A 16610-nucleotide genomic window follows, 5' to 3' on the forward strand; every position below is an offset into this window, starting at 1 on the left:
AGATCTAGTGTAGCACGTCTCAGTGTGTTTGTGTCATATTTGTTGAACTAATGGCACATCTTTTAGCATTCGCCAGTATCACAGAGTGAAGTTCTGCACACACACAGAACTTGAATGTATATGTTGCCTGTGTACCTGCCTTTTCTTTTTTTTATTTACATTAGAATTTCTGTTTGGCTCTTTTTCCCTTGTAGGGCATGCTGTTGAAGCGAAGTGGCAAATCGTTGAATAAAGAGTGGAAAAAGAAATATGTCACCCTGTGTGACAATGGCGTGCTGACCTATCATCCCAGTTTACATGTGAGTATAGCCCCCTCGGAGCAATTAACAGCTGCAGACCTCAACTAAACACTGTGGGGAAGGGGAACCTACCAGCAGCCCAGCCTCTTGTCTCTGTTTGAAGTGAAAGTCGTATTTGGTCTCCTGCTCAACTGTGAGATAAATAACCCTGCCCCTCACACTCCACTAGACCATATGTCTTTCTCTCTTCCCCTCCCTACCAGTCAGTCTGTGGCTTTCCAATTCTACAAAGAATTACAATAAAAGGCACAGATGAAGTAAAATTTTAGATGAGAGTAAAAAGACAGGGGCAAGGAGAAAAGAGAAAGGAGAGAAGAGTGGTCTATCTGAAAATCGAGAATGAAGGAAACAATTACATTTGAACCCAGGATTTAGCTTTGAAAAGCTGTGAACAATAATCAGAAGTCAAATGCAATTCATGACTCAGCTTTTATTGTCAGATAACACATTCCAGTGCATTAGGCAAAAGAAACTTTCCTCTTTGTGTTATATGTAAGTTTGTGTTACATATAAGTTTGTTATATCCGTGGTGTATAAGATAGATGTATAAACAAAATTAACTTTATTCTTGGGGAAGAAATGCAGACGTTCTACCCATTGATAAAATATAAAAAAATGCAGACATTCTACCCTTGATAAAATTTAAAGTTGGGGTGTTCTAGTTTCATAGCAACACATTCCATAACTCTTACTTGATGCAGAGAAATGTGTAGATTAGAATATATGGTGGAAGTCGTCATTCGATTCCATTGTCCCTCAGTATCTATGGGGGATGGATTCTGGGATCTGCCTTGGATACCAAAATCCATGGTGGTCGAGTCCCTTATATTAAATGGCATAGTATCTGCATATAACCTGAGAGTATCATCCTCTATACTTTAAAGTCATCTCTAGATTACTTATAATATGTAATAGAATGTAAATTCTCTGTAAATAGTTGCTATACTATTGTTTTTTATTTGTATAATTTTTCACTGTTGTATTAGGTTATTTTTCACTTTTTTTTTTTTTTTTTTTTTTTTTTTTTTGAGAGGAGTCTCACTCTGTCTCCCAGGCTGGAGTGCAGTGGCGCGATCCTGGCTCACTGCAACCTCTGCCTCCTGGGTTCAGGCAATTCTCCTGCCTTGGCCTCCCAAATAGCTGGAATTACAGGTGCCTGCCACCATGCCCAGCTAAATTTTTTTGTGTTTTTAGTAGAAACGTGGTTTCACCATGTTGGCCAGGCTGGTCTTGAACTCCTGACCTCAAGAAATCCGCCTGCCTCGGCCTCCCAAAATGCTGGGATTACAGGTTTGAGCCACCGCGCCTGGCCTTCTTTTGAATATTTTTAATCCACAGTTGATTGAATCTGCACATTCAGAATCCACAGATAACAAAAGGCAACTTTATATCACTGTGTCAGGCTAGTAGTAATAGTCACAGCAGCAGCAGCAGCAGCAGCAGCAGCAGTATTTTTTGTATTTTTTGGTAGAGACTGGGTCTCCCTCTGTTGCCCAGGCTAGTTTTGAATTCCTGGCCTCAAGCAATCTGCCTAACCTCGCCTTCCCAATGTGCTAGGATTACAGTCATGAGCCATGACACCCAGCCAAGCTATTAATTTTTAAAATTTTGAAATGCTTTGTAAAATGGCACAGTTATTGATGAGAAGTTAGAAATAGCATATTGAAGAAAATTAATATCATTCCTAAAATACCACCTAGGGAACCTGACTTCACATTTTAGGGTGCATACTCCTGGCTATTTCTATGTATATTTCTCTTTCCTTCCACAAGCACATGGTCACTGTGTATACACTGCCCACAGCCTGCCTTCCTCACTCATGGTAGATATTTTCATGTCAAGAAATATACTTGTACACCGCCATTTTTAATGATTATATAATATTCCACTGTGTGGATGTGCCTTCATTGATCCCACGGTATCTGAAAAATGAACCTTGGCAGATAAATTTACTTTCAGTTTTTTCACTGTCATAAAGAACTCTAATCAACGTTCCGCTGTTTATCTCTCTGTCCCCTTGTCCAATTTGCCTAGGATACATTCCTAGCAATTGGCTTCCTGCGTTGAAGAGTTGCATGTGCTTTCATGGTTTTTGCTGTATTTTGTCAAATTCCCAGAAAGGTTGTATCAGTTTATCTCATCCAGCAGTGTATAAGAGAGCCTTTTCTCTGCCCTCTCAAGAACATTTACCTTCAGAAGGAAGAGCTTTTCCTAATATGATAGGTAGCATATGGGAACCTTGATGCTGAGTTCGCTTGCTGGTGTCTTGAGTTGCCCTTGTCTCCTTGTCTTTTAGCATAGCTACACCTTTCAGAACCACGCAGCAAAGCAGGTCTTCCGTCGGCATCTCTCACTAGTTTCTGTTGTTACTGAGAGCACCTCCCATGCGTTACTATTCAGTGGGATTCGAGATGCAGATATGGATAGATTCTTACATAGGTATTCTTTATTGTAGTAAGGAAATTCCTTTGTGCTCAGTGTCCTGCTAGTTTAGTTTTGGAATATAGTCAGACTGGTTCTCCAGGGGGCCTTCAGATCGAAGAGATGTAATACCCATTCCATGACGCCCACCTGGGACCAGGTCGGCATCTCTCCAGGACTGCCCCATGTAGGTCTCCAGTTCTGCAGCCCTCTCCACACCCAGCTTCCATCCATCAGAACAACAGCGAGGCACTGGGTCTTCCCTGGGTTCTCTCTGCAAAGTTGCTCCATCAGCAGTGGCCGGGCTGCCCTGTTGCTGGCTTAGCTCCTCCTAAGGACCCTGTCAGAGAGCAGAGGTCTAACTATTGAACCAGTCGCTTTATGTAAGTTAGAGAAGTGCAATCAAAATATCATTCTTGGTAAGACTCACTGACCAGTAAAAAGTGAGAGCTGATGGACGACACATTTCCAGTCAACATATGCTCACTGCTGAGCTCAGGCTCAGTCGAAGGGATATTTGCTGCTTCTTGCCAAGGGGCAGATATGGTAACAACGATATATATCAGAAGATTCCCTTAGGAGGCCTAAAGCCTGTTTGCTTTTCATCCAATCTCTTGAGTATATAATCACAACCAGTTCTTCAAAAATTCTCCTATCCACAGGCTTTTTTTTGTGATGTCCCTCAGTGTTTGCCAATTCCATCCTTTCTCCTTCATTCATAAGTATGCATGAATCTTACTGGAGTACAGAAGAGGGGCGCAATGGGGCTTTGTTGTATAATGGTATAGCAAGCAAGAGCCAAGGTCATTTTCAGATGCAATCCTTTTAATGCCAGTCTCCTTGGAACTGAAATTTTTGATGCAGGTACATAGTTCCCTATGGAAGGGGCTTAATCCAGGAATGGATTTGAATCACTAGAGCCTGAAGAGATGGCATGACCTTCCATGTAATCCTTCATGGGTTTCATTTTCACAGCCAAGCATTGGATAAAAGTGTGGAGAGGCAGTGACTTCCAGGTGTATTCTCTGACAGGTGCATACGAGTCTGTTCTGCTGTGAGTTGTTAGGGGAAGTGCTGACCCACACCAGCTAAGTTAGTCTGGTGGTCTTGGTTCAAAATGGGAAGAGGCATTCAATGGGACACCCATGAGCCGAATCCAGATTTTCCTTCATAAGAAACTTGAGAATGTGCAAATGTGTTGCTAGTTCAGGTCCCAAAATTTTACACCGTGAGAGTGACCCAGTTATCTCAGTCTGGAAAATTTCAAAAGATCGTAGAACCAGATGATCTCAGTTAAACACGGACCACGCTGTGACACCCACATCCTTGGCTATCTCTGGGATGTATTACGGCAGAAGGACCACTGAGAGTCATTGGCCACATGCAGTGGTGGCATAAGTGGTCAAGTGTTGGGAAAGCTGCCAGGATTGCTGGTGTTTGGGTTTCAGAGTCATTATTGTTGCTCCTAACTCTATTACTGACCACAGCGTGAAGTGGGGCCTCTCCCTGGTAACACCCTATTGTCTGAACATGGGAACCTGCCTCCTTTTCTCTCCTCTGGGATTCGGGCCCATGTCCAGCCTCTGTAGACCTATATCAAGTCATTAAAAGTAGATGTTAACCTGTCAGCGGACCAGAATAACTCCCTCTTTTACACTAGAGGAAAATGTTATCTGGTTTCTGAGAACACTATTCTCATCCACCTTTTCTCTCAAAGGCAGATGGGGCCCAGGTTCCAACACAAGAGCCCCCGGAGCAGGGGCCTGCATTGATCTCATATAGCATAGCCTACAGCCCGTTCTTTTCCACAGAGCCCAGGAAAAAAAATCCCGGCCAAATCATCAGATATTTTTAGAGTTTTCTACAAAGACGTAAGCGGGTATCAATAGTGAGGTTGCTGTACCAATTCCTGGTGTATACCACTAACTTAAGAAGCCCAGGTAATTAGTGGACTAAAAAGGAAACTAGCATGCTTTTGGGGAGACGGGATTCTAATCAGCTAATACTTCTATTATGGGGTGCTGACTTGAGAGCGCCAGGCTTGCAGTTGTATTAAACGTGGAAGATTCAGACAGAGATGAGGTAGGGCCGTGTGGCAGCCCATCACCGCCAGCGCTTGCTCGTGGTGGTGAGACCTCTCCCTTCCGGCACAGACATTTATCTTCTGTCCACGTGTGTGCCGCTCACAGTCCCCGTGAGGCTGCACCCTGGTGCCACCAGCAGCCTCCTTCCATTTGCTTATCATGTTAAATTCAGAGAGCTGGGGAGAGGATCTTGCACACAAGGAACATTGGAGGAAGCGTAAACAACTGAGTCAAGTTTAAACGGAATAGGCCAATGTGGTTATGGGCAGGGGGCAGGGGAGCGGGTAGTTCAGGAGGATCTCAGGATTATTTGTTCTTTAAGATCAAACCCAGAAGGTGGAATCAAGGGTCTTTACCACCCTTGTCTTTCTCCCTCTGACACAGGGATGCTCAGGCGTAGTAGCCGATGTCAGAGGATTGCCTGTGTGGGATAGGAGGGTCTAGAAGGCTCGACTCCTCTCCTAGGGCTGCTCCACACAGCTCCTGCATTAGTCAACCAAATTAAATTCCCAGGCGAGCTCCCCAACCAGTCCTCCCTAGACAAGACGGGCAAGCAAGGGCCGAGTTGATAGACCAGCCTGGGCAACATGGAGAGACCCCATCTCTACAACAAATAAAAAAATGAGCAAGGCGTGGTGGAGCACACCTGTAGTCCCAGCTACTCAGGAGGCTGAGGCAGGAGGATCACTTGAGCCAGGAGGTCAGGGCTTCACAGTGAGCTATGATCATGCCACTGCACTCCAGCTTGGGCGACCATGTGAGACCCTGTCTTTAAAAAAAAAAAAAAAAAAAAGTTGATAGAGGCAGGTACAGCATTTGTTGCTGTCGGGTAGAGCGGCCACCCACTGCCCCAGCCTTCCCTGTGGCCACCTCAGCTCCTGCGTGCTCCCAGCAGTGCCAGCATCCTCATACCTTTGTTTGGGAAAGACACCCCAGTAGTGGGGAGCTCTGGCTTTCAGTTCCTTCGCACACTGTGGAAGCAGGAGACTGACCATTTCCTAACCTTGCCAAAAACTCTGGGTGAGGGTTTTTCAATGTCTTCATTAGATGCCCTTAGAAAAAGATCTCCCTGAAGAGGTCAGTTCGATTCCTGAGGTATCTGAACACGGTTTGCTTATTGCACAAGTGTCCACGGAAGTGTTTGTGTGAAAGATCGATCACCTTTGGACACGAACTTCGAGTATCAGTCCCAGACAGATGTTTTCCACACATCAGTGTGCTCGAAAATAAACCCAGCTCTTGGCCAAACAAACAGTCGGTAGGTGGCCGTGCTGTGCACCAAGCTCGTGGAATCCCAGCAGGATGACCTGCTCTTTGAAACTGTGGCTTCAAAACAAAGCAGCCAGTCATGAAACTGGGGGCACGTGACATTGCGGGGCACCTGACATTGCAGGGCACCTGACATTGCAGGACACCGTGGGGCTGGCGTGAGGCTGAAAATGTACCTAGAATGGGTTGGCTGCCTGGGAACCTCATGAATACTGATCCCCAGGGACTGCGTGTCTCCCTCAGAACTGGGGCAGCTTTCTACGTGCAGAAGATCATGACAAGGGACTTCAGCTGGGCGGTGGCCCTGGGATGTCACTTTCCTTCCCACTTAATTGCTTTGGATTTCTCTTTCCTTTCTCGTCATCCCCCAAAAGTGTCTTTCTCTTTTTTTTTTTTTGCCCTGAGCCCCAAGCTCAGTCCTTACAAAGACTGTTAGGAGACTAGCAATCCCTATTTCCTTTGACACGCAGCTCAACCTCACTCTGTCCTTTACTTAGGACATAAGCTAAATCTACATACCCTACCTACACCACAGATGGAAGATGTGGAGGGAAACCTTTTTCCCCAGGTCTGTTTCCTGTTGTTGAAAACCTCAAACCTTTTTCTTAGGAGAGAACCTCTGTTTCTAAGCAGTGGAATAGAATTGCTTATGGAATAGCCAGGTCATAGGATGTGATAATTTCCCTGGAAATCAGAGGGGAAAAGAAGCAAAACGTTGAGCCAACTCAGACTAAGAAAGCTCCCTGAAAGTTTATGCCAGTGATACCTGCAGGCCCCAGATCTGCTCAGCTTGGGTTCTATGAAGTCTTGACCCCAGCCATCACCCACAGCCACATCTCCCAGCCTCCTTCAGCTCTTCCCCAAAGGCTTAGGAGGTGTTAGCATTGGCTGCCTCAGGATGATGGGGTCCCTGCACTTCCATGCTGTGTAGGTTGAGAGAAGGAGGTATGGGTACAGGAGGAAGTGATGGTAGATTTCCACTGTAGTTATTACCTTTTTTTTTTTTAAAGACAGAGTCTTACTCTGTCCCCCAGGCTGGAGTGCAGTGGCACGATCTCAGCTCACTGCAACCTCTGGGTTCAAGTGATTCTCCTGCCTCAGCTTCCCAAGTAGCTGGGATTACAGGCATGCACCACCACGCCTGGCTAATTTTTTGTTTTAGTAGAGATGGGATTGCACCATGTTGCCTAAGCTGGTCTCAAACTCCTGACCTCAAGTGATCCACCCGCCTCAGCCTCCCAAAGTGCTGGGATTATAGGCATGAGCCACTGTGCCCAGCTGTGGTTATTCCTAAAGGCCAGTGGTGGGGCAGGAGAACAAGGACAGCACCAGAGTGGGGAGGGGTGAATGAACCTACAGCGTCCACATCATTGCTTCCCTCACAGAGTATGTTCAGCCACCAGTTGACAGTGGGCGGGGGCTGCCCAGCCTGTCCAGGAGCTGGAGCACACCTGCATAGCTTTCAGATCACACAGAGGTGCCCTGCTGCATACGCTCAGGCTACATCCATTCTAGTGGGTGCGTTTGAAGGTAGACATTGGGAAACTGGCTGGAAGGTGTCCGTTTTAGAAACATGGAGAACGAATTCTTTCACTGGGTAGGAAGTTTGATGACATTGTCTTCTAGGTCACTTCAGACTCTGAAGAGTGTGAGCTCTAAAACTTTCACCAAAAACTCTCAGCAAACTCAAGCTAATGGAGTTAGTTGGATTTCTAAGGAAAACGCTGTCCTGAAGTCGAAGCTACTGGGTGTAAGACTAAAACTGAGGCTCAAAAAAAAAAAAAAAAAAACCTCAGCTAATTCATCTTTCTTTCTCAAGATGCTATTATTAAATGAAACCAAAACCCAGTTGAGATAACAGATAGAAAGCTCAACCAAATAATGAATGAAACTGCCTTAATGGAGTGGCCAACTGCCCTGGTTTTCTGCAGGACTGAGGGGTTCCCAGGGTGCAGGACTTTCATAGCTAACATCAGGGAAGTCCCAGGCAATCTGGGACCTGGCCGCACTTGCTGCAGTACTGACCACCCTAACAGCTCCTTTATCTCCACTTCGCATTTTGCAATGGTAACCCTAAACATTTAAATAAGACTGACACGGTCAAAGCAAGCACGCTGGCTGATGCTGCTGCTCTGCGGTCTACATTTTTGTGTCTTTGAAAAATTGTATGTCTCCAAGACCTTTAAAAAGCCCCAACTGCTTAACTTTCTTGGGGGAAATATATATGAGTGTCTCATGGTTTTCAGACACTTTGCTGGATCACAGTTGAGGTGGATCGAGGGCAGCCTGTTCTAAGACCCTGAGAGTCCCTTTCTGTGGACTTAAATGTGAGCCTTAGGGAGCACCTTGATAGAAAAATGGAGGCATAATGAGAAAGAACTTGGACCTCAGGGCTTCACAGTTCAGCGTGGCCACCTATTCATCTTCCATGTCGCAAGCACGGCCGTCGAGTGCAAGGCTGCAGTTCCTGCTGACAAAGATGTGTGCAGTGAGATTCCTAAGTGGACCTGGAAGGATGAGCTGAGTGGCCTCACGGTCAAGCCAAGGACTTCACGGTGCCCCTGTCCAGGAAAGCTCACCTGCGTTCCGGTCCTGGCTCTCTGGGCTTCCTCAGGAGGTCGTTTGGTAGCTGTGAAACTCCTCCCCTCCGGGCCATACCTGGCAGACGTGCATGAACTGCTCAGACTTTTAAAAAACCTCCTTCTGGCCGGGCGTGGTGGCTCACACCTGTAATCCCAGCACTTTGGGAGGCTGAGGTGGATGGATCACCTGAGGTCAGGAGTTCAAGACCAGCCTGGCCAATATGGTGAAACCCCATCTCTACTAAAAATATAAAAACTAGCCGGGTGTGCTGGTGAGTGCCTGTAATCCCAGCTACTTGGGAGGCTGAGGCAGGAGAATTGCTTGAACCCAGGAGACGGAGGTTGCAGTGAGCCGACGTGGTGCCACTGCACTCCAGCCTCGGCAACAGAGTGAGACTCCCATCTCAAAAAAAAAAAAAAAAAAAAAAAAGTCCTTCTTAGATTCCTTTCCATTCTGCGTGTGCCCAGATTAAAACAGCTGTGGCTCTGTCGTTTCTCCCTGACCTGCAATACTGGAATTTTCCTTCTTAAATTTTCCTCCTTTAAAATTGTTAAAGAGCTTTTCTTCTTTTCATTACTAGTCAGGTTAATTTCTAACTGAGTGGCTTGGACTCTCCTGCAACACATAAACCCTTTGATTCTGTGTGTCATCAAGGTTTGGTTTTGTTCTTTCAAAGCCAGGGCAGCCAAACTTGGACTCTCTAAAATTATCATCAGAATGCAGATTTCAGAAAGTTTCTAGTTTCAAAATCAGACAGAAGACCCACTTCTTTACTGATGTAAAGACAACAAAAAGATCTGTGATGATTCCTAAGTAGGTATTTTCCTCAAAAGAAATCATTCAAGAAAAAAAAAAAAGATACCTATGCTATAAGAATAGCAGCTCGTGACTGTGCTCAGTGCCTGTAATTGCCTTTGTAAATACACGAATTCCTCACGTAGGACTGCAACATTTTACTTGAGGATTGAAGATTTCACGAAGAATCTGTGATCCGTCTCTTCACCCACCTTCACTGTCTGCTAGGGTGGACCTCAGACTTCTTGAGGTCGTGAATATTCATTTACACTCAGAGAAACTTTTCACTGGTTTCCCCAGAACATTGAAACAGTCAGAATAACTCCTGTTCAGGCTACTGGATTGACAAATGTGAAGGCCAGATTTTCAGATGTGAAGCTGGGATGACCGAAAAGACAGACCTCCCTTTCTTACCGAGAAGAGCGTAGTCAGACATGTCAAGTCTGTGGCACGCTGCTGCAGAAGGCGTGATTCATCTTAAGATCAAAAATTATTTCATCTTGCTATCTTGGTCATAAGCTAAGGTGCTTGGAGCTGTCCTTTGGCCTTTCATGTGCTGTGTCCATCATAAGGGTGCGCCATGTCTGTGGCGTGGTGTGCCCTGTCCATCATAAGGGTGCACCGTGTCCATCATAAGGGAGCGCTGTGTCTTTGGCGTGGGTGTGCCATGTCCATCATAATGAAGCACCGTGTCTGTGGCGTGGGTGTGCCATGTCCATCATAATGAAGCGCCGTGTCTGTGGCGCGGGTGTGCCGTGTCCATCATAAGGAAGCGCCATGTCTGTGGCGTGGGTGTAGCGTGTCTGTGGCGCAGGTGTGCCGTGTCTGTGGCATGGGTGTGGCTTGTCTGTGGTGTGGGTATGCCGTGTCCATCATAAGGGTGTGCTGTGTCTGTGGCGTGGGTGTAGCGTGTCTGTGGTGTGGGTGTGCCATGTCCATAAGGGAGAGCTGTGTCTGTGGCGCGGGTGCACCATGTCCATCATAAGGGTGCGCCATGTTTGTGGCGTGGGTGTGGCGTGTCCACGAGGGTGCACCATGTCTGTGGCGTGGGTGTGGCGTGTCCATCATGAGAGTGCGCCGTGTCCATCATGCAGATGTGCCTTCATGGCCCTCCCTGATTCCCAGGCCCCATCTAGTGTACATCATTGCCTCCGGCGAGAATGTCCCTTTCTGCCCCATCTAGTGTATGTCATTGAGGAGGAGGGCTGTGTTCCCCACAGTCTGCCCAGGGGCTGTCATGTGAGTGGCACATAGGTATTGCTTAGTACACACCGGTCACAGTGACTTGAGTGCCACCACAATGAAGTTTCCAATCATGTGACTCCTTCAGCATCTTTGCTCCTGAACTTCCTGGACTCCAGCCCTCAACATTGACAATCCTGGCTGTGCTCTACAGATTGTGGTGTGATTGAGACTAACAGTACTCACCATGTCTTACAACATGACCTCCCTAAACTGACATAGGGTTGGGTGAACACACACACACACACACACACACACACGTAATCACTGCCTCACATGGCATTATTACAAATGCTGCAAAATCTAAACACATCACTGGAATCCAAAAAACAATCCATTTAGAGGTATATGAGGAGATTATACAGATATTAAAGAACAAAGATCTGTAACTATAGCAACAAACCAGCATTGCTGTTCTAGCCTGAGCTGCCTGTTTTAGGCAAATGGGAATGCTTTTGTAAACAATATGAACCGCAACGGGTGTTTCTGCAAGTTTCTAAGACTGGCAGGAGTCAGCTCGGGGGAAGCAGGAAGAATCCCCAGTTGGTTGGCTATTCTTGGGACCGAAGAGATAATCCCCATTGAACAGAGCTTACACTCACATCCTTGAGTCTGTGATGTTCTTCGCTTCCCTGGGAACAGCCAGAGTCCAGCTTTCCGCATGGATTGCTTTCACAGGGATATCTGGCCCTTCAAGCCAGTGGTGTGAATGTCACCCCAAGAACCTTGACGTGTAGATATTGCCTACTTCAAGTCATACTGCAGCTCTGCCTCTTCCCAAGATAGGATTTGAAGCAGCTTCCAACAGAAAATGGATGTGAAAATGTATTGTGAACACATGCATAGGACCATACATACATCATACACACACACACTTAAACATACACATACACATGCACATGTACACACACACACACACACAGCTATGGGCACAACTTCATTTCAACTTGTAGATTGTGAAGTAAAGGTATTGGAACTTTGTGGCTTGCAAATCTAAATTACCTCCTTCCATCTTAAGATCTCTTCCCTCCTTGATTCTAAAGTGTGAGTCAGCTCCTCTCTTAGCTGATCCTTCTGGTGTGCAGGTCAAAGAACACTGAGCTGGGCATCAGTTGTGGTTTCCGGTTCTGCCGTTGCCCCACCCACTTCCATGTTGGTTCCAACGTGGCTTTGTGGAGTCCTGGGACTCAGGCACAGTGTGAGAATCACTGAGCCTCTCAAGGTCAGTTATGCAGTGATTGCTTTGCTAGCTCTTCTTCCTCCACCCACAGCCTCCGCCTCGGCCTCCGTTTTCTCTTCTTCCTGGTAATTCATCCAGAATGACGCCAGAAGTCACACAGAGGTGATCTTGCAGACCATACTCCCCTGAGTGTGCAGGCCTGCATTTTTGCTCAGTTCAACTAGCGCAGTGGCCTGCTCATAAAGTTTTCCAAAACCTGTTGGCTGTATGAAGAATAGTGGTTACTCCTAAGCTGCTTTTAACTTTCACCTTGTGATTCTCATCATATTTTTGTTGATTTCCCTCCTTTGAGTTCTTTTATGTATTTTCATGATGGAGAAGATCCCCCCTCCCGCTTGGTTGATGTCCGTGCCCCTGCTCTTGCCCCAGCTTGCCTCCTCAGACTGGCCTCTCACCTGCTTCCTGCTCTATCGCTGTCTTTGTTTTCTTTTAGTTTCTCATACTTGCCATGTTCTCTGGCCTCCGGGTCTTCACAAATGCAGTTGCCTCTGTTGAGAATGTTCTTTTCTGCCCCATCTCTTTGCATCACTAACTCCTCTTTCCAATCCTGGCTTAAATGCTACTTCCTCTTGGGAGTTTCCCTGCACTCGGCCTATTTGGGCACCCATGCTGTGTGTGCTCTCACGTTACTCTATTGGGCCATCTCTCTGATTCTCCCGCAAGACTGGAAGCTCCTTGAGGCAAGGATATATATGTTACCAATGTATCTCTAACATCTGGAACACTGGCTTGTTGGATGGATGGATGGATGGATGGATGGATGGATGGATGGATGGATGGATGGAGGCACAATTAGCCCATATGCTTAACCTTTCCTTAAATGTTAAGGAACTAGGACTAGAGTTCCTGAAACCTCGTGGAAGGAATCCACCATGCAACACTTTTAGGAAGCAGAAATATGTCTCAGCCATATTCTGGCTCCATTTGCTGCAACTTAAAGAAGGATCTTGATGGGAGAAAAGCTTCAGGATTTTGTTTGTTGTTTTTTTTTTTTTTCATTTTAATTGTAAAATACATACAACATTTGCCATCTTAATCATTTTAAGTATACCGTTCAATAGTATCATGTATGTTCATGTTGTTGGGCAGTCAACCTCCAGAACTTTTTCATCTTACAAAACAAACTCTAGGCATAAACACAAATTCCTATCCCCCCTCCACTCAGCCCCTGGCAACCAGCATTCCAGTTTCTGTCTCTATGAATTTGTCTGCTCTAGGAACCTCATATAAATGAAGTCATATGCTGTTTTTTTTTTATGACTGGCTTGTTGCATTTAACATTATGTCCTCAAGATTCTTCCAGTTGTAGCATGTGTCAGAATTTCCTTCCTGTTTGAGGCTGAGTAATATTCCGTCATATGTACACACCACACTTTATTTGTCCATGGATGGACACTTGCTTTCACCTCTTGGCCATTGTGGACAATGCTGCTAGGAATGTGAGCATACAGATAACTCTTCAGAGCTTGGGTTTTAAATGTAAAAACTGTAACATGGGAAAGCTACAGAGTATGGCTGAATATTAAACCTGCCCAACCTTACCAGCACTCTGGTCATGGTACATTTGCTGGGCCCAGTCCTGACCGCAGTGAACTGTGCAGGCTTCATAACATGCATGGTGGTCTGGAAGCCATGTGATAAGAAGAAGAAAACCACCCAGCAGTGACATGGTCACATGGGCTCTCCTGGAGTTTGCTAAGCACCTGGGTGACCTGGGAAAGAACTTTGTCATTCATGTGACCTGTTTGAAAGAATGTGATCAGTTGTTTCTCCCATGTGTCAACAGTTCCAAAGCCAAGGAATTAGGCCGCCATAAAAGTAGAAATGTTTTCAGGGCATAGTGACAACTTTTGTTGGAAACAGAGCCTACTAAAAACTCACTGCTGTTACACCAACACAGAAAAGAACTCTGTATCAAAGTCTTCTTCTGTCTATGTAATTCTTTCTTTGTTTTATATACCCTCACGGTTTGGAAATGTTTGGGATTTAAAAATAAAAGGGCGGAAAGCTATCCTCACGACATTTCATTATTGATGTTGTTGACACACAGTGAATGGAAGCAGGGTGAGACTGGACAAAATAAAGTCCTCGTATTTCTTTTTTTGTTTGTTTTTTGTTTTTTGTTTTATTTGGTTTTATTTGTTTTTTTGGAGACAAAGTCTTGCTCTGTTGCCCAGGCTGGAGTGCTGTGGCGTGATCTCAGCTCGCTGCAACCTCCGTCTCCAGGGTTCAAGCAATTCCACCATGCCCGGCTAATTTTTATATTGTTGGTAGAGACAGGGTTTTGCCATGTTGGCCAGGCTGGTCTCAAATTCCTGACCTCAACTGATCCGCCCACCTCGGCCTCCCAACCTGCTGGGATTACAGGCGTGAACCACCGCGACTGACCAAGTCCTCATGTTTCTAAAAATTAAACCACTAAATAGTGTAGATCCTACCTAACCTATTTTCAACATTGAAAAATTCTGCCTTCTTGCATTTCTAGTTAAAATGAAAAAATAGAATATATGTGTGTTTCTATAAATAGCAGATTTAACAGTGTGGCTGGAGGGTTTGAGTCTCTAAGCTTCCAGTGGAATCCAAGGGGCATCGTCCTACCAGTATGCCACGCGATATGTCAGATCGTCTCTGGCCGTCCTTTGTACCCAATTGATAACATTTTGTTTTCCATTTTTGGCCTTTTCGTGTTACTCATTGAGGCCAAAAATTCTTACACAAGGTAAATAAATCAAATCCCTCTGGTTTCCTCAGCAACAGTAAGTCACAGCCGAGGACTCAGTAGGAGAGGATGACTGTGGGGGGTCATGAGGAATGTTCTTTTACTTCTACTAAGAAATTGAATTTCATTATTATATTTTACGAATATTTTCTTCTTTGGCTCATAACCTGATTGCGGGCTTGTTGCCGAGGTCTTGGAAGGTAGGGAGGGGCAGGGCTGGAGAGGCCTGTTTCTTCTCAGGTGTGCTTGTGGCCCCAGATGGAAACCAATCAAGGTGCGATTTATGTTCATTAAGTGCTTGTCAAAACTGAAAAATTTTCTAATCAACAGCAATCTAGCTGCAGCCCCCTCGATGGCTGGGAGGGCCGCCTCTGCTGCATCGGCTATTTGCCTGTTACAACTCTAGGCTAAAAATCCGCTGATGATTACATTAGGCTAAGCTGCGAAGTAAATGAACCATGTCTTATTTAGGTGCCACTAGCTTCAGAGTAGTCCTGCCCCGCAGGGCACTTGATAGCGTTTTATGGCTTTAAAATTAGTGTAGCTTCCCATTTGCTGCAGGGTGCTACATGTTATGCTTTTGAACTCAATAAGCAAAGGGAACGGGGCCTTTTGTTTTTCCCCCTTCTTTTTTTCCCCTTGCATTTTAGCAATTTTGTTTTGCATCTTTTCCAGACGGCATTTTGCAATAAAAATGTCTGACTACCATATACATGCCTCCCCCACTTAAAAAAAAAAAGGGGGGGTGGGGGGAAGAGAAGGAGGAAAAAGCAGAAAATGTCATGCGTTTGCAGAGGACAGGTTTTTTGTGTCCCCCCACCCCCACCCGTGCTACAAAGTGAAAAATGGCTTTGCAGGTCAACCCTAATGACTTATCATGTCAGAATTGCTACCTCAAGTGGGAACAACACCTTTAGCTCAAGAAATTGCCACATAAAGTCAGAGGGAAAATAGTTCAGTATTTTTATTGGACAAGAGTGGTGAGAGCTAACATTTATGGAGGGCTTTGGCGCTCTGTTAAGCACTTGAGTATTATCTCAGTGAACCCTCGCAACAGTGTCATGAAGCTAGAACTGTTTTTAAAGATGTGGACGTGGGGACCCTGAGTGACTGAATGACAGGCCCCCAGTGTGCAACTCGGAGGAGAGTGGAGGCGCTCTGATTTTGAGGCTTATTCCCTGACCAAGAGAAAGTTGACTTTTGTCTTCCAAAGACTTCTGTAGGAAATCAGAAAAGTGTGGTTATCAGTGAATTATCTGATTCATTTGAATGGAATCTAATACAAGGTGCTGTGAACTCCCTTGGCAGGCATTATGTTTAGGAAAACAAGAGTAATTCCTGTAAAAGCAATGCATGGGAAAAATACGTATAGGAGACTTCTAAATAGGCCTAGGTGGAAAGTTTAAAAATTAGAAGTACTGACCCTTTGTCAAGGGGAAAAACCGAAGTGGGAGTTTGTCCGTGTTACCTTAGGTCTCACAGCAGAAGACATGATGTAGCAATCGATATTCACCTCAGAGGACAGATGTATATGCTCTGCTGTCTTAAAACTCTACTGTTTGGCCGGGCGCGGTGGCTCACACCTGTAATCCCAGCACTTTGGGAGGCTGAGGCGGGCGGATCACTTGAGATCAGGCGTTCAAGACCAGCCTGGCCAACATGGTGAAACGCCGTTTCTACTAAAAATACAAAAATTAGCCAGGCATGGTTGCGGGCGCCTGTAATCCCAGCTACTTGGGAGGCTGAGGCAGGAGAATTGCTTGAACCCAGGAGGCAGAGGTTGCAGTGAACCAAGATCATGCCACTGCACTCCAGCCTGGGCAACAAGAGCGAAACTCTGTCTTAAAAATATATATATACTGTTTGTTTTAGCACTGCACATTTTAGCAAATTCATCCAAAGAAATCTGAAGTTTTAAAGAGACCCAGACAGGCAGTATCACCATGGTGAACATTTCC

The 16610-nt window shown here is 45.6% G+C and overlaps 1 protein-coding gene across 17 annotated transcripts in view; it reads left to right on the forward strand.

Moving 5' to 3' along the window:
- AGAP1 (ArfGAP with GTPase domain, ankyrin repeat and PH domain 1) overlaps positions 1-16610 on the forward strand; it is a 641254-nt gene that overhangs the window by 393457 nt on the left and 231187 nt on the right. For all 17 annotated transcript variants that reach the window (XM_054679587.1, XM_054679588.2, XM_054679589.2 and 14 more), the window contains one exon: positions 195-299. In XM_054679587.1, coding sequence (XP_054535562.1) covers positions 195-299 — 105 coding nt within the window. The remainder of the gene's footprint in view (positions 1-194; positions 300-16610) is intronic.

This window comes from Pan troglodytes, chromosome 13 (genome assembly GCF_028858775.2).
Source record: "Pan troglodytes isolate AG18354 chromosome 13, NHGRI_mPanTro3-v2.0_pri, whole genome shotgun sequence".
Taxonomy (NCBI): domain Eukaryota; kingdom Metazoa; phylum Chordata; class Mammalia; order Primates; family Hominidae; genus Pan; species Pan troglodytes.